Source organism: Pristiophorus japonicus, chromosome 18 (assembly GCF_044704955.1).
Source record: "Pristiophorus japonicus isolate sPriJap1 chromosome 18, sPriJap1.hap1, whole genome shotgun sequence".
Taxonomy (NCBI): Eukaryota; Metazoa; Chordata; class Chondrichthyes; family Pristiophoridae; genus Pristiophorus; species Pristiophorus japonicus.
In genome coordinates, this window is record NC_091994.1 from 86,500,478 (window position 1) to 86,523,658 (window position 23,181).

The following is a 23,181-nucleotide window of genomic DNA, read 5'->3' on the forward strand; positions in this document are numbered from 1 at the left end:
AATGAACCATGTGGGCATCTTAACCGAGCCTGATTCTGCCCACTTCAGAAGCACTCGTATTTTCCAGCTGGACTGTCGTCAGAAATGAGAAGATTGACTGCTTTTCCTGTGTTCCCCTCACCCCCTCCCCTCGGCCTAGGAGCACTAAAGCCAATTATAGATTGAATGAACTAAACACAGATGAGGCATCAAACCAGCCAATTCCTGCCCTGTTTAATACCAGGTTCTGTGCTTCATTGGCTATCAAGACAAATGTGCCTAAAGGTACTACAGGTATTCCCCAAACTACATGAACATGCAGTGACGATAAGACCTGGTGCACTGACTCTCGTTCAGGTGGGGTTCCATGATGGTTGAATGCCTTCTGGTGTCTCGTCCAAATGGCCATTCATTCTTTGAGGCTGGACTTGTGAGAGCTGGCAGGTAATTGGGCCATGGTGAGGGAGGGGCGGTATCATCAGAGACCAGCCCAATTCTGCCCTCGCCCAAAGTTCGCATACGTGCCCTTTCCAGCAGGTGCTTCTGGATGGCAATGGGGACCAGACACTCGGGCTGACTCTCCGGCAGTAGCTCAGGCACATGAGGCCAGGCCTTGCTGAACTGTCTTTGTACACTACCCTGTCCATCACAAACTAGAGTGAGATACAATAATCAACACTGAAACATTGGGATGTGTTTACCTCACTAAATCCCTCTCATTGAAAATGTACATAGCCATTTAATGATGAATAAAAATACAATTTGTGTGCTTTGCTTTATTGGTGGGCCCTCCGGCCTTAAAAGATGACTGAGGGGCCCTTTTAGAGAAGAGCCTATAGAGTAGTGTCGAAAAAAAGTAAATGTGAAATAGTACAATGTGTAGACTGGCAGGATAAGGAGGGTTCTGATTCCAATAGACACACAATAAATAAAGGCGCGATGTCAGGAAGTTCTCCACACAGAGCAATTCATGCTTGGAATGGATTCTGGGGTGGGGGACTGGAGGCGAATAGCTCAATTATTTGAGAGTTGGATTTTACTAGGGACATTATAGGTATTTGTAAATAGATGAGCAAGGGTGGTCCGAATGTCGTCCTCATCCGTGTTTATCGTGACTTGACTTTTGGGAATCGTACAGCCAGCCATGACCTAACTCTTGTCAAATAAGCTCTGTTAATGTGACCAGGTATGTATTTGTGTAAAGGGTAGGGCTGTTATTTCTCAATACTGACTTATCTCATCATTCATTGTCAGCAGTAACGTGACTTCTTGGCAATCCCAAAAACACCGGCAAATGTGGAATGTCCACTTCATGGGGCCAACTTGCTGGAACTGAATACCTTAATGCATTTCTCTGGACTGGCCTGCTGGTTTATTGGAATCCTGTTAGGCCGGATGATTTGGTAACATTTTGAGTGGTTTGTTTTCTGCATTCTGTTTGCTTGCTGGTAGAACATCTGAGCCATGGAGCAGACTGAAGGGCTGGGGTTTCACTAACATTACTGTGGGGTGGGAGATTCAGCTGTTGGCTGGTGCTCAAACAGAGCGGTGTGTAATCCAGGTCCTGTCTGGACACATTTTTTCCACATCACCCGTGTGGCCTCATCCCAACACCCAAACTGGCAGGAGGAGGGGATCAAAGCTTGCGTTCTCATGTTTGGTGTTCAATGTATTCAGAATCATCACTATTGGCAATTGCTAGTAACTTCTAAGTAAAATTAACAGTTAAATATTTAGGATTCTTTCAGGCTGAAGTAGAGACAAACTAGCTAGCTAAGTCTCCAGCAGTTTGTTAAATAGCCAGTTAAATAAAGCTAGTTAAAACTGGTTCTTTGAACACCTAACCAGTGGTGACTCATCTGAGACACAAGCAGTTTAAAAACCTAATGCTAGTGCTGCTAGCTCGGAGTGCATCAGCTCCGAATCAGAAAACAAGAGTTTGGTAAGTCGCAGAGTTAGGTGAAGAGGGGGGCTTTGCCGTGTTTGTGCCAACTTCTTGCGCAGAGCGGCGGGGTACCTGAGCGGGAGCAGACCGAGGCCCGAGAGTGAGGATAACAGACCGCAGCATACAGCCAGTGTGATCTCCTGGACTTGTTACGATCGCCTGGTTGGGTCGGAGAGGAATTTTGCCAGATATTTTTCCCTAATTGGCCTGGGTTTTTAAATCTGGTTTTTTCCCCTCTCCCAGGAGATCGCACGGCTCGGGGTGAGGAGAACTCTGCAGTGTGACATCACAGGTAAGGCAGGTAAGTGATTGTGGGCTAAGTTTTTCTTTTAAATTAACACGTAGCATATAACTAAATTCTAAAAACTAACCTTTATTTGTTTAACTCATTTAATTAAACTATATAAGGTTGATTAACGCTAAACTAATTAATTAAATAAAATAATGGGAAAACAGGAGATGTGTTGCTGCTGCAATATGTGGGAGCTTCTGGACGTTTTGGTCCAGGACGACTATATCTGCGGTAAGTCTCTGCAGCTTGACTAACTTCGGCTCCGAGTTGAGGAGCTGGAGTCCAAGCTATAGACATTGCGAGACATCAGGGAGGGAGAAAGTTACCTGGACCTTTTGCTCCAGGAGGCAGCCACACCCTCTAGATTAAATACTTTAGAATTGACACGTGGTCAGGGACAGGAGGGTGTGACTGCGAGTGAGGCAGGTACGGAGATCCAGGAGGTAGTATTGCAGGAGCCTCAGTCCCTGCACTTGTCCAATAGATTTGAGGTTTTTGCAACCCTTGTGGACAAGTGTGCAGACTGCGGGGTGGATGAGCAGACTGACCAAGGTACCGTGGTGCAGAAAGCCATTCAAGTGGGGGGAGTAAAGGGGCAGGTGGTTGTAGTAGGGGACAGTATAGTTTGGGGGATAGATAGGGTTCTCTAGATGAGAGTGTGCGTCCCAAAGTGTTGCCCACCCGGTGCCAGGGTAAAGGACATCTCCTCCAGGCTGGAGAAGAACTTGGAGTGGGAGGTGGAGGATCCAGTTGTCGTGGTACACGTAGGTACCAATGACATTGGTAGGACTAAGAAAGAGGTTCTACTGAGAGTTTGAACAGCTAGGGACTAAATTGAAAAGCAAAACCACAAAAGTAATCTCTGCATTTTTACCTGAGCCACGAGCAAATTGGCATAGGGTCAATAGAATCAGGGAGATGAATATGTGGCTCAGAGATTGGTGTGGGAGAAGTGGGTTTCAATTTGTGGGGCACTGGCACTAATACTCAGGAAAGAGAGAGCTGTTCCGTGGGGACAGACTACACCTGAACTATGCTGAGACCAGAGTTCTAGTGAATCGAATAATTAAGGAGTGAGACAGGGCTTTAAACTAAATAGTGGGGGGCGGAGAGAGGTGGGTCCCAGTGGAGAGAGAACTAGAATGCTAAAGAGAAAAGAAAAGGAAACAATGCAGGAAAGTGATTGTGATAAGGATAACCAGATTATGTCAGGAAGGGACAGAGCATACAAACAAAAGAGTGCACTAACAAATAGGGTCCAGGTAAGAAAAAATAGCGATAAGAAATAGGGCTACAGTATAAAATAATATGTCTAATAATGTTAAGACAAATTTAAAAGCACGAAGCATCTGTAATAAGGTAGATGAATTAACAGCACAAATAGATGTAAACGGATACGATATAGTTGCAATTATGGCGACATGGTTGCAGGGTGACCAGGGTTGGGAACTGAATAGCCAAGGATATTCGATATTTAGGAAGGACAAGCAAAAAGGAAGAGGAGTTGGTGTGGCGTTAGTAAAGGATGAAATCAGAGCAATAGTGAGAGGATATTGGCTCAGAAAATCAAGATGTCGAAACAGTCTGGGTGGAGCTAAGGAGCACCAAGGGACAGAAAACATTGGTAGGAGTTGTCTATAGGCTTCCAAACAGTAGTGGTAATGTAGGGGACAGCATCAAACAGGAAATTAGGGATGCATGTAGCAAGGGTACTACAGTAATCCGTATGGTGGATGTAGAGAGGATGTTTTCACTGATAGGGGAGACTAGAACTAGAGGGTATAATCTTAGAATAAGGGGCTGTCCATTTAAAACTGAGATGAGGAGAAATTTCTTTGAGGGTTGTGGATCTGTGGAATTCGCTGCCTCAGAGAGCTGTGAAAGCTGGGACATTGAATAAATTTGACAGAAATAGACAGTTTCTTAACCGAAAAGGGAATATGTGGTTATGGGGAGCGGGCAGGGAAGTGGACCTGAGTCCATGATCGGATCAGCCATGATTATATTAAATGGCAGAGCAGGCTCGAGGGGCCGTATGGCCTACTCCTGCTTCTATTTCTTATGTTCTTAAAGGATATACTTGCCATAGAGGGAGTGCAGCGAAGGTTCATCAGACTGATTCCTGGGACGGCAGGACTGTTGTATGAGGAGAGATTGGGTCGGCTAGGCCTGTATTCACTCTAGTTTAGAAGAATGAGAGGGGATCTCATTGAAACGTATAAAATTCTGACGGGGTTGGATAGACTGGATGCGGGGAGGATGTTTCCCCGGGCTGGGAGGTCTAAAACAAAGGGTCACAGTCTCAGGATATGGGGTAGGAAATTTGGGATCGAGATGAGGAGAAATTTCTTCAGAGGGTGGTGAACCTGTGGAATTCTCTGCCACAGAAGGCTGTGGAGGCCAAGTCACTGAATATATTTAAGAGGAAGATAGATAGATTTCAAGAAACAAAAGGCATCAAGGGGTATGGGGAAAAAGCGGGAATATGGTGTTGAGATAGAGGATCAGCCATGATCATATTGAATGGCGGTGCAGACTTGAATGGCCTACTACTGTTCCTATTTTCTATGTTTCTATGTTTTTGTAACTGATACAATTAGGTGCGATTGTGTGATCAGACAGTCCTGGAGAGCGGAGCTTGGGAATGTTGCAGGCACCAGGCCCAGCGATTACTGGAGATCGCTTACTCCTGGGAGGGTCGGATTGTGGAACCGTCCCACAATTTCTTCCAGTTAAATGTTGGGAAGTCTGAAGCCATTGTCTTTGGCCCACCCCCGACCACAAACTCTGTACCTGTGCCACCATTACTATCCCCTGCCCCGACCACTGTCAAGGACTGAACCAGATTATTGGCAACCTCGGTATCTTCTTTGGCCTCAAGCTGAGCTTCCGACCCCATATCGTCTCCATCACAGAGACCGTGTGTTTCCACCTCTCTAACACCACCTGGTTTCACTCTGCCTACCTGCCGCTCAAACTCTCCATACGTTTGTCACCTCCAGGCGACACATTCCAACACTCTCCTGGCCGGCCTCCCACCCTCCACAAATGTCCGCTCATCCAAAACTCTGTTCCTCCCCCCTGCCCATCAGCCTCATCCTCACTGATATGCGCTGTCCCCTGTTCCATTAACTCCTCAAATTAAAAATTCTCTCTTTTTCTATTCGTTCATGAGATATGGGTGTCGCTGGCAAGGCCAGCATTTATTGCCCTTGAGAAGATGATGGTGAGCCACCTTCTTGAACTCCTGCAGTTCATGTGGTGAAGGTACTCCCACAGTGCTGTTAGGGAGGGAGTTCCAGGATTTTGACACAGCGACGATGGAGGAACGGCGATTTGCTTACAAATCAGGATGGTGTGAGACTTGGAGGGGAATGTGGAGGTGGTGTTCCCATGTGCCTGCTGCCTTTGTCCTTCATGATGGTAGTGGTCGCGGGTTTGGGAGGTGCTGCCGAAGAAGCCTTGGTGAGTTGCTGCAGTGCATCTTGTAGCTGGTGTACACTGCAGCCACAGTACACTGGTGGTGGAGGGAGTGAATGTTTAAGGTGGTGGATGAGGTGCCAATCAAGTGGGCTGCTTTGTGTCTCGGATGGTGTTGAGCTTATTGAGAGTTGTTGGAACTGCACTCATCCAGGTAGTATTCCATCACACTCCTGGCTTGTGCCTTGTAGATGGTGGAAAGGCTTTGGGGAGTCAGGAGGTGAGACACTTGCCGCAGGATAGAAACATAGAAAATAGGTGCGGGAGTAGGCCATTCGGCCCTTCGAGCCTGCACTGCCATTCAATGAGTTCATGGCTGAACATGCAACTTCAATACCCCATTCCTGCTTTCTCGCCATACCCCTTGATCCTCCTAGTAGTAAGGACTACATCTAACTCCTTTTTGAATATATTTAGTGAATTGGCCTCAACAACTTTCTGTGATAGAGAATTCCACAGGTTCACCAATCTCTGGGTGAAAAAGTTTCTCCTCATCTCGGTCCTAAATGGCTTACCCCTTATCCTTAGACTGTGACCTCTGGTTCTGGACTTCCCCAACATTGGGAACATTCTTCCTGCATCTAACCTGTCTAAACCCGTCAGAATTTTAAACGTTTCTATGAGATCCCCTCTCATTCTTCTGAACTCGTGAATACAAGCCCAGTTGATCCAGTCTTTCTTGATATGTCAGTCCCACCATCCCGGGAATCAGTCTGGTGAACCTTCGCTGCACTCCCTCAATACCCAGCCTCTGACCTCTTGTTATCACAGTATTTATGTGGCTGGTCCAGTTAAATTTCTGGTCAATGGTGACCCCCAAGATGTTGATGATGGGGGATTCGGCGATGGTAATGCCATTGAATGTTATGGGAGTGGTTAGACTCTCGCTTGTTGGAGATAGTCATTGCCTGGCACTTGTGTGGTGTAAATGTTACTTGCCGCTTATCAGCCCAAGCCTGAATGTTGTCCAGGTCTTGCTGCATGCGGGCATGGACTGCTCCATTATCTGAGGAGTTGCGAATGGAACTGAACATTGCAGTCATCAGTGAACATCCCCACTTCTGACCTTATAATGGAAGGAAGGTCATTGATGAAGCAACTGAAGATGGTTCGGCCTAGGACACTGCCCTGAGGTACTCCTGCAGCAATGTCCTGGGGCTGTGATGATTGAACTCCAACCACCACAACCATCTTCCTTTGTGCTAAGTATGACTCCAGCCAGAGGAGAGTTTTCCCCGATTCCCATTGACTTCAGTTTTACTGGGGCTCCTTGATGCCACACTTGGTCAAATGCTGCCTTGACGTCAGTCACTCTCCCCTCTCCTCTGGAATTCAGCTCTTTTGTCTATGTTTGGACTAAGTCTGTAATTAAGTCTGGAGCCGAGTGGTCCTGGCGGAACCCAAACTGGGTATCAATGAGCAAGTTACTAGTGTGTAAATGCTGCTTGATAGTACTGTTAACACCTTCCATCACTTTGCTAATGATTTGAGAGTAGACTGATGGGGCGGTAATTGACTGGATTGGATTTGTCCTGCTCTTTGTGGACAGGACATACCTGGGCAGTTTTCCACATTGTTTGGTAGATGCCAGGATTGTAGCTGTACTCCAACAGCTTGGCTAGAGGCGCGGCTATTTCTGGTGCACAAGTCTTCAGCACAACTGCCAGAATGTTGTCGGGGTCCATAGCCTTTGCTGTATCCAATGCATTCAGCCATTTCTTTATATAACGTGGAGTGAATCGAATTGACTGAAGACTGGCTTCTGTGATGGTGGGGACCTCGGGAGGAGGCTGATATGGATCATCCACTTGGCACTTCTGGCTGAAGATGGTTGTAAACACTTCAGCCTTTTCCTTTGCACTCACGTGCTGGGCTCCACCAATGATGGAGCCGCCTCCTCCTCCTGTTAATTTTTAATGGTCCACCACTATTCATGACTGGATGTGGCAGCACTACAGAGCTTTAATCTGATCCATTGGCTGTGGGATGGCTTAGCCTTGCCTTTAGCATGCTGCTTCTGCTTTTTAGCATGCATGTAGTCCTGTGTTGCAGCTACCTGCTGCTGCTTGATGGCCCACAGTGCCTCATGGATGCCCAGTTTTGAGTTACAAGATCTATTCTGAATCTATCCCATTTAGCACGGTGGTAGTGCCACACAACACAATGGAGGGTGTCCTCAGTGTGAAGACAGAACTTTGTCGCCACAATGACTCTGCGGTGGTCACTGCTACTAGTGCCACTGGGCAGGTCACATTGCCCACATGCCCGACACGAGACTCCCAAAGCAAGCGCTCTACTCAGAACTCCTTCATGGCAAACGAGCCAAAGGTGGGCAGAGGGAACGTTACAAGGGCGCCCTCAAAGCCTCCCTGATATCGCCGAGAGCATGCAGAAATCGAGCGCAGGCAGCGGAAAGAGTGTGCGACCACCCTTGCCCTCAACGACTATTTGTCCCACCTGTGACAGGGACTGAAGTGCTTTGGGACGATTAAAGGAACTGTATAAATGCAAGGTAAGAAAAAGAAGCAAAAGGGAAGGAAAACTGATTTCTATTTTCAGGAGGAAAGGTCTCATGGTACCGGTTATATGTAAACCAGTAAATATCTTGTTTACCCACCAGAGGGTTCATCCCCACCCCTGGAGTCCCAAGGGTTCCCATAATCCCTTGGGAGCACCTGTACTTAAGGAGGTCTCACAGGTTGGAGAGGCACTCTGGAGACTTGCAATAAAAGATTAAGGTCACACTTTACTTTTGAGCTCGCCGTATCTGGTCAGACTCTTTATTCAATACTTAACAGTACCAGAGTTGCATTTTAGCACTTTCAGAAAGCCCATTCAAAAACTGGATGGCTGGGCCCAAACGGGACAGATCTGTGCACCAAAACAGGCTGCAAATCTTCACCTGACCCTCAGCTGCTGCTGCCTAGGTGAGCACTAGAGGGCAACAGAGAGCAGATTGGAATGGCATTTTCTCCTGCCCTTCGCGAAGCATTCTCTGCCTCTGCAGGGTTGATTTTAAAAATATATATATTCTCCCTTTTCCTGGAGGTGTTGACTCTTGATGGGGTTTGGGTTCCGCGAGTGAAAGCTGACCTCTGGCACCACACCCAAGTGGCCATTCTTGTGTCAGCCAAGTGAGATTCAGCGGGCTATTCAATTGTGGAGGGCATCGCAGCCAAGCCTCATCATATATTCAGCAGACCACCCGCACACTTTACAGCAGGAGTGACTGGAAGGTTGGAGGTCAATCATCTCAGCCCCAGGACATCGCTGCAGGAGTTCCTCAGGGCAGTGTCCTAGGCCCAACCATCTTCATCAATGACCAATATGGTCAGAAGTGGGGATGTTTGCTGATAATTGCACAGTGTTCAGTTCCATTTGCAACTCCTCAGATAATGAAGTAGTCCATGTCCACATGCTGCAAGACCTTATCGACAGCAGGCTTGGGCTGATACGTGGCAAGTAACATTCATGCCACACAAGTGCCAGGCAATGACTATCCCCAACAAGAGAGAGTCCCCACTGTCAACATCCTGAGGGTCACCATTGACCAGAAATTTATCTGGACCAGCCACATAAATACTGTGGCTACAAGAGAAGGTCAGAGGCTGGGTATTCTGTAGTGAGTGTCTTGTCTCCTGACTCCCCAAAGCCTTTCCACCATCTGCAAGGCACAAGTCAGGAGTGTGATGGAATACTCTCCATTTGCCTGGCTGAGTGCAGCTCCAACAACACTCAAGAAGCTCGACACCATCCAGGACAAAGCAGCCCGCTTGATTGACACCCCATCCACCACCTTAAACATTCACTCCCTTCACCACTGGCGCACTGTGGCTGCAGTGTGCACCATCTACAAGATGCACTGCAGCAACTCACTAAGGCTTCTTCGACACCTCCCAAACTCGCAACCTCTACCACCTAGAAGGACAAGGGTAGCAGACACATGGGAGTACCATCACCTCCAAGTGACACACCATCCTAACTTGGAAATATATTGCCATTCCTTCATTGTCGTTGGGTCAAAATCCTGGAACTCCCTCCCTAACAGCACTGTGGGAGTACCTTCACCACACGGACTGCAGTGGTTCAAGAAGGCGGCTCACCACCATCTTTTCAAAGGCAGTTAGGGATGGGCAATAAATGCTTGCCTTGCCAGCGACGCCCACATCCCGTGAATGAATAAAAAAAGGATAATAAATGATTAGGTAGAGTACATGGGTTGAAGGGCCTTTTCATACTCTGGGCTTTCATATGGCTCTCCATCCCTCTCCCCCCTTTTGCTCTCCCTTTATGTCTATTTCCCTCTTTCTCCCTCTTTCCCCCTACTTCGCTCCCCTCTATCTATCTAGGTCTCTCTCCATCTCGCTTTCTCTTCCCCTCCCCTCTATCCAGTTCTCTCCCTAGTTTCTATCCATTTCTCCATCTTGCCATCATCCTTTTCCCCTCTCCTTGTTATCTCCTCTCCTGCTCCCCCGCTAAATCCCTCCCCTTCCTAGTCACCCTTCCACACCTCCCCCCACCACTTCCTCACCCTTCATGCTCCTGTCACTTGGTCATCCCTACCCATTCCATTCTCCCTCTCGCTCACTCCCTCCACACCTCATCCCTCCCCAGCCTACAATCTCTCTTCCCCATCTTTCTCCCTCTCTCGCCATCCTTCCCTCCCAACTCTATTTCCCTCTTCCCACTCTCCCACTACTATTTCCCCATCCCTCCACTCCTCCACCCCTCCACCCCTTTCCTTCTATCTCCCCCTCCCCTTACTCCTATCCCTCTCTCTCTTCCCTCCCGCCCCCCATTCATCCCTCCCCCTCTCTCCACCTTCCGCTCTCCCTTCTTCTCGCTCTCCCTCCCTCCACTCTATCCCTTTTCTGCTCTCTTCCCATCCCTCCCCATTCTCTCCTCCTCCCCCCATCCCCCATCTTTTTTTATTCCTAGCGTTCCCTCCCTTTATTTCTTCCCCCTCTTTTCTTCTTCATCTCTTTCTTAGCTATGTTTCTCCTCTCCTGTCACTCCTGCCTGGGGGCGGAGCTGTTGTTTCCATGGAACCGGCGGTCCGCTGCTTCAACACACGGGAGAGACGGACAGAGCCCTGGGATCGGGCCTGCGCTAACTGAGACTCGGAAAAAGGGTGCGACAGTCGGTGGAGTGGGTCCCGCGGTCCCTAAGTGAGTGCGAGGAGGGCCCGCAGCTCTGCAACATCCCTGGTCAGTTACATTGTGTCCCACGGGTCAGTTACATTGTGTCCCGCGGGTTAGTTACATTGTGTCCCACGGGTCAGTTACATTGTGTCCCGCAGGTTAGTTACATTGTGTCCCGCGGGTTAGTTGTGCCCAGCGGCTCGGGCACTGGTTACGAGGGTCATTTACCCGGCAATCCATGTGCAGATTCCATTCTTTCTGACTCATTGACTGGGGTCAGCAAATGTAACCCCTCCCAGGGAGCCGGACACCAGGACAGCAATGGGGGATCTTTGCCTGGCCTCCGTACCTGGGTTGGAAGGGGAAGGGGAAGGGGAGGGATAGTGAATCAACCAGGGTTCTTCTGATTCTCCAGTGATTCCTGCAAGGACAGGATATAGGGCTCATCTGTGACGCCTTCAACAGTTGGATATCCTATTGAGCCTTGCATAGGACCAGTACAGACCCAATCCACGTCTGGACTGGGGTCAAACAGGGCTGCGTCATCGCCCCAACCCTCTTCTCAATCTTCCTTGCTGCCATGCTCCACCTCACAGTCAACAAGCTCCTCGCTGGAGTGGAACTAAACTACCGAACCAATGGGAACCTGTTCAACCTTCGCCATCTCCAGGCCAGGTCCAAGACCACCCCAACCTCTGTCGTCGAGCTAGAGTAGCAGACGACGCCTGCGTCTGCGCACTTAGAGGCTGAACTCCAGGACATAGTTGACATACTTACTGAGGCGTACGAAAGCATGGGCCTTACGTTAAACATCCGTAAGGCAAGGGTCCTCCACCAGCCTGTCCTCACCGCACAGCACTGCCACCCCCCCCCCCCCCCACCCCCCCGTCATCAAGATCCACGGCACAGCCCTGGACACCGTGGACCATTTCCCATAACTCGGGAGCCTCTTATCAACAAGAGCAGGCATTGACGATGAGATTCAACACCGCCTCTAGTGCGCCAGTGCAGCCTTCGGCCATCTGAGGAAAAGAGTGTTTGAAGACCAGGCCCTCAAAACTGCCATCAAGCTCATGGTCTACAGGGCTGTAGTAATACCCGCCCTCCTGTATGGCTCAGAGACATGGACCATGTACAGTAGACACCTCAAGTCGCTGGAGAGATACCACCAATGATGACTCCGCAAGTTCCTACAAATCCCCTGGGAGGACAGCAGATGCACCAACATCCCCAGCATTGAAGCACTGACCACACTTGATCAGCTCCGCTGGGCAGGCCACATTGTTCGCATGCCAGACACCCAAAGCAAGTGCTCTACTCTGAACTCCTTCACGGCAAATGAGCCAAAGATGGGCAGAGGAAACATTCCCAGGACACCCTCAAAGCCTGAGAGTGCAACATCCCCACTGACACCTAGGGCAGTCTCTGGCCAGGGACTCCTAAGTGGAGGAAGTGCATCCGGGAGGGCACTGAGCACCTCGAGTCTCATCGCCGAGAGCATGCAGAAATCAAGCGCAGGCAGCGGAAAGAGCGTGCGGCAAACCAGTCCCACCCACCCTTTCCCTCAACGACTATCTGTCCCACCTGTGACAGAGTCTGTGCTTCTTGTATTAGGCTGTTCAACCACCTAAGAACTCTTTTTTTTTAAAGAGTGGAAGCAAGTCCTCCTCTATTCCGAGGGACTGCCTATGATGATGACATAGGATATATGACACACAAACAGGCCATTTGGCCCAACCAGTCCAAGCTGAAGTTTTTGCTCCACTCGAGCCTCCTCCTGTCTTTCCTCATCTAACTCTATCAGCATAACCCTCTATTCTCTTCTCCCTCATATGCTTGTCTAGCCTCCCCTTAAATGCATCGATACTATTCACTTCAACCACTCCCTGTGGTAGTGAGTTCCACATTCTCACCACTCCCTGGGTAAAGAAGTTTCTTCTGAATTCCCGATTGGATTTCTTGGTGACGATCTTATAGTGATGGCCTCTAGTTATGCTCTTCTCCACAGGTGAAAACATTCTCTCTCTCCAGTCTATCAAAACCTTTCATTCATTTTAAAGACCTCTATTAGGCCACCCCTCAGCCTTTTTTCAAGAAAAAGGAGACCCAGCCTGTTCATCCTTTCCTGATATGTACACCCTCGCATTTCTGGTATCATCCTTGTAAATCTTCTCTGCACCCTCTCCAGTGACTCTATTTCCTTTTTATAATATGGCGACCAGAACTGTACACAGTACTCTAAGTGTGGTCTAATCAAGGTTCGATACAGGTTTAGCAAAACTTATCTACTTTTCAATTCTTTACCTCTAGAAATAAACCCTAGTGCCTGGTTTGCTTTTTTTATGGCCTTGCTAACCTGCGTCGCTACTGTTAGTGATTTGTGTATTTGTACTCTGAGATCTCTTTGTTTCTAGACTCTCACCCTCCAAGTATTAAGTGACCTCCCTATTCTTCCTACCAAAATGTAATACCTCACATTTATTTGTTGAACTTCATTTGCCAATTATATGCCCATTCTACAAGTTTATTAATGTCCTCCTGTAATTTGTTACAGTCCTCCTCAGTATTGACTATCCTCCCAACTTGGTGTCATCCGCAAATTTAGAAATTGTATTTTTGATTCCAAAGTCTAAATCATTAATATAAATTGTGAACAACAGTGGTCCCAGCACTGATCCTTGTGGAACACCACTACCCACCTTTTGCCACTGTGAACCTTTCACTCCCACTCTCTGCTTTCTGTCTTGAAGCCAGCTAGCTATCCATTCTGTTACTTGTTTCCTAACTTTGCATTCTCTGACCTTGTTCATCAGTCTATTATGGGGTACTTTTATTGAAGGCTTTTTGAAAATCTAGATAAATTACATCTACTGCATTACCATTGTCTACTCCCTCTGTTACCTCGTCAGAAAATTCAATGAGGTTGTCAAGCAGGACTTCCCCTTTTTGAAATCCATGCTGACCATTCATTTATTATTTTTGGTTTCTAGATGTTCTTCTATTTTCTCCTTTAGTAGGGATTCCATTATTTTTCCTACCACCGATGTTAAGCTGACTGGTCTATAATTCCCTGAACATGTTCTATCCCCCTTATGTATAGGTATAACGTTAGCTACCCTCTGGCACTACACTTTTTTCTAACAAATTATTAAATATGTGCAGCACTGTGATGCCTCGGCTATATCTTCTCTAGATCCTTTTAAAATGCGCGGATGCAATCCATCCGGATCAGGGGTTTTATCCTCTTTGAGTTTGATTAGTTTGTTTTAATATATCCACTCTTTTTATTTTAAATGCACGTATCTCATTACTAACCTCATCATCCAAAGTCATGTCCACCTGATTCTATCTCCTGGATAAATACTGAAGCAAAATAAAAATTTAATATTTCTGCAATCTCTCTATCGTTACCTGTGGTATTATCCTGTCTATCCCTTAATGGCCTTGCTGTCTGGGCTCCTACATGAAGACTAGGGCGAGGTACCAGTTACACCCCTCCCCCAGCACCACAAGGGGAAAACACCAAAAAGAATCTGTTGCTATTTTAATTGTACAAAAAAAACTAGAGTGTAAGGTGTACCAATCCTTTTATTTGTTTGCAGGATGTTGGTGGTTTTGACAATCACATTTATTGCCCATCCCGAAATGCCTTGAGAAGATGGTGGTTGGCCTTCATGATCAATTCGTTTTTAACAATGACTGACATGTGCTAAGCCTATTCAAAGGGCATTAAGAGTTTATTTCTGGTGCCGGCCCACTAGTTGCCATATTTGCTATGGTGGTCCCATAAGGACAACGCTACCATACCCTGCCGCCTGCTTTGGAATAGCAGCTCTTTTCAGCATTGTCAACGTTTCTGTCTGATTTATTCACAGATAGCAGGCAGCAGCATGAAGGGTTATTTAAAAAGTTCCAATGGGATCTACATACTTAAAGCCAAGACAACGTACATTGGCCGTCACGAGGAGTCCGACCTGTGTTTGCAGGTGAGGAGCGGTGGGCACTGATTCACTGTGTGAGGTCTCTGAGGGGCGAGCAGCTGGGTGGGCTCACTTTCAACACCAGGCGGCATTTTCAAAATCCAGAGGGTTAAGTGGGGAGGTGGCACGGAGCTGCGCCAGGTGACCTGCATGATGGTGGCACGGAGCTGCTCCAGGTGACCTGCGTGATGGTGGCACGGAGCTGCGCCAGGTGACCTGCGTAATGGTAGCATGGAGCTGCACCAGGTGACCTGCGTGATGGTGGGACGGAGCTATGCCAGGTGACCTGGGTGATGTCTCCTGGGACAGGATGTGAGGTTGCAAGGCTTCGTGATGTGTGTCTTAACATTGGCCAACCACACAGGAATTTTGAAGTCTCCACTATATAATCGTCTCGCTATTTGATCTTGGGCAAAACAGGGGCAGTAAAAGTGTTTTTCAGCGATTTGGGGCTGAGAGTAAGGCACTTGGGAACTCATTGTTCCATCTGATTCACAATACATGGCTCGGTGATATTGATCCATTCTGCAGCTATCTTCGGGCATCTCAATGAGTAAGGTTATGGATATGTTGTCTTTGGTACACAGAGAGTTGTGGCAACATTGACTCGGGCCCACCCTCTTTCCCAGCTTTCATGGCCCTGCCCATTCCCATGATGTCTGCCTTGGCTCCAGTACTGCTTTCTTCCCAACCCACAGTACCTCTAGGAAGAGATAATAAAAGAGAAAGGGGGAAGAGAAGAGGAGAAAGGCAGAGCCTGAGTGAACCAGAAAATAGAGCAGAGAATGAAGGAAAGGTAAACAACAACAACTTGTATTTATATAACACCTTTAATGTAATGAAACATCACAGGAGTATTATGTGATAAAAAATTGACATTGAGCCACATAAGTAGAAATTAGAGCAGGTGATCAAAAGTTTGGTCAACGAGGTAGGTTTTAAGGAGTGTATTGAAGGAGGAAAGAGAGGTAGAGAGGTTTAGGCAGGGAGTTCCAGAGCTTGGGGCCTAGGCAATAGAAGGCATGGCCACCAATGGTTGAGTGATTATAACCAGGGATGCTAAGGAGGGCAGAATTAGAGGAGCGCAGACATCTCGTGTGGGGCTGGAGGAGATTAGAGATAAGGAGGGGCGAGGGATGAAAATAAGGATGAGAAGTTTGAAATCGAGGCATGCTTAACTGGAGGCCGATGTACGTCAGCGAGCACAAGGGTAATGGGTGAGCGGGAATTGGTGCGTGTTAGGACACGGGGCAGCCGAGTTTTGGATGACCTCTAGTTTATGTATGGTTGAATGTGGGAGGCCAGCCAGAAGTGTGTTGGAATTGTCGAGTCTGGAGGCAACAAAGGCATGGATGAAGGCTTCAGCAAAGGATGAGGTTGAGGCAAGGGCGGAGACGGGCCACGTTACGAAAATGGAAATAGGCGGTTTTAGTTATGCTGCAGATATGTGGTCGAAAGCTCATTTCGGACAAATATGACACCGAGGTTGTGAAGAGAAAAAGAGTGAACCAGAAACGGGGAGCATGAAGTAGAAAAGGAGAAAGAGAGAGGAAAGGTGTAAACCAGAAATGGAGGGTGTACAGACCAGGGAAGAAGAAAAAGAGCACAAACAAAGCAGGGGAACTTGGGCAAAGGGTTATCGGCTGCTCTGTAGCTGTACGGCAGTAGGCAAGGGGATGGTGTTGGTTTTGGACAAGTCTCGACCATTTATGGATCCTCTTGCATGACCAGCGTTACAATGCTTGTCCTTTGGTGCCATCATTACTTTGCGGATTTCTTCGATCAGAAGGTTATGGGTTCAAGCCCAGCCCTGGGACTTGAGACATAATCTAGGCTGGCACTCTAACGCTGCATTGTTGTAGATGTCCATCGGATGAAACCCTCTCCCATGGTGCTATTTGAAGGAGCAGGGAGTTCTAGGGCTGGATTTTCAGCTTTGCTCATTTCGGGACGGTAATGGCAGCGGGGCGGTAAAGTTTGCGCCTGGGAATATTTTGCGCCTCAGTCAGCATAATTGGGCAGAATGGCCCTGAGTGTGGGGTGGGATGCAAAGGGAGGCGTTGCACACCTCTCTCAGGGCGCTAGGCCGGCTGAGCATGCGAAAATCCTGAGCTAGACAGTCGGCCTGGGAGTGCTCCGAGATCGGAGGAGGGAAAAAAAACCCCACCAAGAACATTCCCAATACATAGCCCATGCCACCACAACATAAACTGCAAAATAAAAAAGAAAAAACAATGACACTTCCCCGAGGTGGACATTACTTACCTCAGTGCAGCCGGTATAGGTCGGAACGCCCACTTGCACAGGCGGTCACAGCAGGGCGCGCTACGCAGTGCTACGGGTCGGGCAGGACTCAAAGATCAAGCCGGTGTCACAACCACGGGTGTTGCACATTGGCTCACCTCTTTCGGGCGCTGCTGCTCTGCGCCCCGCTGAAACCGGCCCTGAAAACCCTGGCGGGGCGCACGAAGCTAGCCGCCCGACCGCCCAGAAGAGCTCACCGCTGCCATTGCCGCTCCTCCGAGGTGTAAACCGAGACGGACAGGATCAGAAAATCCAGCCCCTAGTGCCTTGGCCAACATTCCTCCCTCAACCCATACAACTAAAATCCAATTAACTGGTCGTTCATTAAGGGATGTTGCTGTGTGCAGAGCGACTGCCCATTTTACCGGCAAAACACCAGTTACTGCGCTTCAGAGTAATTCAATGCTTTGCGATATTTTGGCATGAAAGACCCCAAATAAAGGGACTTACATTTTAACATTGAATCTCTTTCTCTCAGACTGGCGGGATTGAAGGCCGTCACGCTCTGATCGAGCTGAGCGACTCCGAGAACTGTTTTGTCCTTCAGGACCTGAACTCCTCCAACGGAACCTTTGTCAACGACTGTCGTATCCAGAATGCAGCAGTGCGGCTGGCACCGGGGGACCTGCTCCAGTTTGGGTTTGGGGGCGACACCTACGAGCTGGTGGTCGAGACCGTTCCTTCGGTGAGTGTGATGCCCAGAGAGAGAGAAGCCACCCGTGCTTATGGAATGGCAGCATGAACATTCTCCTGAAGGGGCTGACTCACCTTGGGGTGTGGGCCATGGTTCAGCTGGGTAGCACACTCGCCTCAGAAGGTTGTGAGTTCAAGTCCCACTTCGTGGACGTGAGCACAAATTCCAAGATAATTCTCCCAGTGCAGTACTGAGGGAGTGCTGCATTGTCAGAGGTGCTGCCTTTCAGTTGAGATGTCAAACCAAGGCCCCGTCTGCTCTCTCAGGTGGGCGTAAAGGGTCCAATGGCATTGTTTCAAAGAAGAGCAGGGGAGTTCTCCCCGATGTCCTGGCCAATATTTATCCTTCAACCAACATCACTGGAACAGATTATCTGGACATCCCCTTGCTGTTTTGAGGGAGCTTGCTGTGTGCAAAATAGCTGCGGCATTTCCTATATTACAACAGTGACTACACTTCTACAAAAGCACTTCATTCGCTGTAAAGCGCTTGGGACGTCCTGACATCATGTAAGACGCTGTATAAATGTGAGTTTTTCTTTCTTTTGGGATACTGTTCCTCTCCACTGTGGCCACCCTTCATGTGTGAGCCTAGACAGTAAGTGTCATCAGATATCTGACTCTGCAAGGGGGACAGCACTGCCAAGCCTGTATTTAACCACCGTTCACATGCACACGTTCCGGCCTGGGATAGTGATCAGGATCAGCAATCCTGATTCATTTTCTCCTTCTTAACCACAAATGTTGAGGCAATTGTAATTCCCTAAATGCTGCCCCAACGGAGAGATCAGCCAGCTAGCTCCGCACAGAACCGGGTTCGAACCCTGAAACCTTCCTGGGACTCAGTACCACACAGGGTGCCGCATTTATCCATCGAACCATTGTGGTGCTATGGTTGTTTTTGGTCGTTTTCATAGTCAAGCTAATATTTACAAAAATGTCTGCAGGAGCTGGGAGGGAACTGAAGACTTGCAACAAAAGTCTAAATGACCTTTTTTAAAAAAAACTTTTTTGTTTTAATATTAACGGCCAGATAATTTTTCTCTCCTTTTATCCCATCTTCTTTCACCAGCCTCCCCCTCCCTCTCTGGGGTACGCAGTTGCTGAGTGGGCAGTTCAGTTAGATCCCAAGCCATCACCGGTGCTGCTCTTGGCCTGGTCACCAGGTGGCATATGAGATTAGCCCGCTAAGGATACCCGCTCCAGTTTTTATACACACACCTCTCGCCCTGTGGAAGAGTCCAGGCACCGCTCAGCAGCTCCTCTGTCAGGCCCCGGGATTGGCATGTAGCAGAATGTGTGGTCCACCACTCCCTGGCATCATTTCTATTGGGCACCCATTCATTACTAACAGTCGTAGTAAAACTAACAATTTTTGGGAACCGCATTTAAGTCTGGAAAGGGCATCACCAAACTTGATCAAAGTAGGAGAGAAGATGAGGTAGAGCAAGAAGTAGTCATTAGATTGTGTAGAATGGGCCTATACTCTCTGGAGTTTAGAAGAATGAGAGGTGGTCTCATTGAAACATATACGGTCTGTAAAGGCTTGACTGGGTAGATTCTGGTGGGCCGTTTCCCCGGGCTGGAGAGTCTAGAACTAGGGGGCACGACCGTCTTCAGCTGCTTCATCAATGACCTTCCCTCTGTCATAACGTCACAAGTAGCGATGTTCGCTGATTACTGCACAGCGTTCAGTTCCATTCATAACTACTCAGAAAATGAAGCAGTCCATGCTCGCATGCAAAAAGACCTGGACAACATTCAGGCTTGGGCTGATAATCGGCAAGTAACATTTGCACCACACAAGTGCCAGGCAATGACCATCTCCAACAAGCGAGAGTCTAACCACCATTCCTTGACATTCAATGGCATTACCATTGCCGAATCCCCCACAATCTACAGCCTAGAGATCACCATTGACCAGACACTTAACTGGGCCAGCCAAATAAATACTGTGGCAACAAGGGCGGGTCAGAGGCTGGGTATCTGCGGTGAGGGGGGCAGCCATTTAAGGAGGAGGAGGAATTTCTTCACTCAGTGGGTTGTGAATCTTTGGAATTCTCTACCCCAGAGCACTGTGGATGATCAGTCACTGAGTATGTTCAAGGCTGCGATCACTAGATTTTTGGACTCTAAGGGAACCAAGGCATATGGCGATTGGTTGGGAAAGTAGAGTTGAGGTCAAAGATCAGCCATGATATTGAATGGCGCAGCAGGCTCGAGGGGCCATGTCACCTATTTCCTGCTCCTATTTCTTATGTTATCTTAAGTTCTTATGATGCCAATCTGAGCTTTTATAAACAGACCAGGAAGATCTCTGTTTCAATCCCTGGTCGGTGCTGTTAGCTGCTCTCAGCCAGGGCAGTGCTAGGTTTGTTACAGTTGGCCTCAGCACCTTTTTGAGGTGAGAAGTTGAAAAGTGCCCTGGGTTCCTACTCCTAATTTAAAAAATGCTGTAATGGCCCCCATGTTTGAATAGCCTGCCGCTGTTCATCATCAAAGGTTCACACATGGAGAATGGTAAGTTGGGCGAGATACCAGAGGGCTGCTGGTGCCTGTGAAACTGTATCCCATCGAGACTGAGCATCTTCAGGAGGAGGGTGGACATTTCCACAGAAATCATAGCCTTGTAGTGAAGACTGCCTGCACAGAGAGACAGTGCACTTACAATATCATTACGGATGAGGAAAGTTATTCGACCCATTTTAGTTTATCACAGAACCATGGAGGTTTACAGCACAGAAGGAGGCCATTCGGCCCGTTGTGTCTGTGCTGGCTCTTTGCTAGAGCAACCCGAGACTAATCCCACTGCCCTGCTTCAAATTTTTAATCCATGTTTTTCAATAAAAAATGCAATGCTCTCTGCCTCAACCATTCCCCATGACAAAGCATTCCATTCTCCCATTATCCTCTGCATAAAGACAATTCAATCTATTCTCCTCTTTCTTTCTTAGAGACCATTTTAAATCGACTATCCCTCGTCACTGAGACCCCAGCCAGAGGAAATAGTCTTTTCCTATTCAATCTATCATAACCCTTCATATCTTTTTAAAAACTTCACTTAAAGCTTCTCATAGCCTCCTCGGCTGCAGTAGAAATAGTCCCAGTATATTAAGTCCCTTTTCATGACTGTAGTTTCCCATCCCTAACATTATGTCCAACTGTACACAATACTCTGAGTTTTATTACTGTTTCTTTGTTCTTGTACTCTGACCCAAAATATCGTAGGCTTTTGTAAGGCTTTATCTACCTGCACCTACACTTTCAGAGATTTATGTATTTGAAGCCCGAGGTCGCTTTGTTCCTCCACACCCTTCAACGATCTTGTCTATCCCTGTACGATCAGCTTTCAGCCACCTCCTTCCAAAATGTGAAAAGCCCGAAGGTTAGCCAAGTCTTTCCTGATGATGCATGTTGTGTACGCGTAAATAACTGACAAACTGAGCCAGGAGAAATGTAACTTAACTTAACTGTGCTTTTATACATCCCAAAGTGGTGTCCCTGAACCAGCATGATTACAGCAACTGTGAATAGCTCCCGCAGGGTCCTAATGCCCATCCTGTGAGCTGCAACAAACAAATGCAAACAACACAACAATGCACACTGCTAACTCGAGGTGTGGAGTCATGTGGCTCTTCTCTGTCCTGCCTCCAACACATGAATGTCTCCTTTGTGTCTCAGTAACCACAGTGGGACACCGTACTCCCAGTGTGTTCTGACCGGGGCACTCTACTCTGATTTATACCCGACTGTTCTGTTTACACAATTCAAGTTTTAATGGCTTTGTTGATTGCTGCGCGATATTGGTTGGACAGGTCGAGGCAAGTGTTTAAAGGCTGATTAAAAAAAAAAAAAAAATGCCAACACCCCTTGTTGTTCTGATGAAAGGTTTACAAGTCCAAATGAATGTTTTCTTTGCCCCACCCTCAGGTGTTTTGCCGTCCAGTGAGTCAGCGGTGGCTGTGGCCTGGACACCTGCAGCTCATCGAGGATCCCAAGCCCTGCACCTCCCCAGCCTCCCAGCTTCCCTCGCTCTCCACGCTCAGCTCCACAAGCGCGCCCAGCGGATGGATTCAAGGCAGCAGTGCCACTGTCCCCCACCCGCCCCTGAGGAAGCGGGCGGCGAGTGCGGGCAGCAGGCGGGTGACTGGCAGCTACTCCACCGACATCAGCAGCAGCCCCCCTGCTGTGAGACGAGGTACCACGACTGATTTAAAATGGGCACTGCAGCCGCTGCAATCGGGTCATGTCGTCATCTCTTCTTGGGCAGTCCCTCGGAGTCGAGGATGACTTGCTTCCACACTAACATGAGTTCTGAGGTGACTGTTGAAACCAAAGCGGGATGTCCAGTCTCTGTCACAGGAGGGGCAGACGGGTGGGTGGGGTGCTTGATTTGTCGCACGCTGTTTGTACTTGGCTTCCGCGTGCTCCCGGCGAAGAGACTCAAAGTGTTCTGTCATCATCTATTGGGAACAAAGGTTACGTGAGCGCTGCCCTAGGGCTGCAGTGTACTCCAGGGCTCAGTGCAAGGCCCACTTTTGATCTTGGTAGCTATAGATGTTAGAAATATCCAGAGACCTGTGCAGACACTGTGTCACCAGGGCTCACGAGGCAGCAGATGTTGCATTTGCTGCAAAGCGAGTTTTTTTTTTTAGGGAGGCAGTTCCGCAGCTGTAGTACTGAATCTCTGGGCAGACCGTTTCTAACCATTCCAGAAAAACTGATCCTTCCCACTCCCCGCCCCACACTCTCCCAACAAGGCACCTTTTAATTTGGAGACTGCGTTAATGGATCATCCTCTGTTCCTGCCTTTGGTCTGAATGGATTGTTCCCGGATGATACCAGACAGCGCGTGCCAAAAATGAGAGTTGTGAACCTTGTCTTTTATGCAGCTGGATGTGCACGGGCTTCCGAGCGTGTGGTTATTTTTCTGTTCTTGCTGGAGTTGAGGAATCTGCAAGATAAAGGGGGCAGATTCAACAGCATCTGACCCCTAGCATATCATAGACCTGCCTTTTCACACAGCTATGTCCTCTGAGTGTGTTTCGCAGTCGGCTAGCAGGGATTTAACTCTGCGTTGTTAGCTGCAACTGTTCTGTATGAATACAAGAACATTAGAATTAGGAGTAGGCGTAGACCATAAGGCCCTTTTGAGCCTGCTCCACCATTCAATAAAATCCTGGCTGATCTTCGACCTCAACTCCACTTTCCCGCCCGATCCCCATATCCCTTGATTCCCCTAGAGTCTAAATATCTATCGATCTCAGCCTTGAATATACTCAACGACTCAGCATCCACAGCCCTCTGGGGTCGAGAATTCCAAAGATTCACAACCCTCCTGAGTAAAGAAATTCTTCCTCACCTCGG

General features: G+C 48.2%; 1 protein-coding gene across 1 annotated transcript in view; it reads left to right on the forward strand.

Annotated features, from left to right (window-relative positions):
• Positions 1 to 2,195: 2,195 nt before the first annotated feature.
• Positions 2,196 to 23,181, forward strand: part of LOC139229270 (forkhead-associated domain-containing protein 1-like) — a 160,083-nt gene continuing 139,097 nt past the window's right edge. Inside the window, exons 1-4 of the mRNA XM_070860929.1 lie at positions 2,196 to 2,225; positions 14,713 to 14,823; positions 17,600 to 17,806; positions 21,745 to 22,012. Of these exons, the coding sequence (XP_070717030.1) occupies positions 14,728 to 14,823; positions 17,600 to 17,806; positions 21,745 to 22,012 (571 nt within the window). The 5' untranslated portion in view covers positions 2,196 to 2,225; positions 14,713 to 14,727. The remainder of the gene's footprint in view (positions 2,226 to 14,712; positions 14,824 to 17,599; positions 17,807 to 21,744; positions 22,013 to 23,181) is intronic.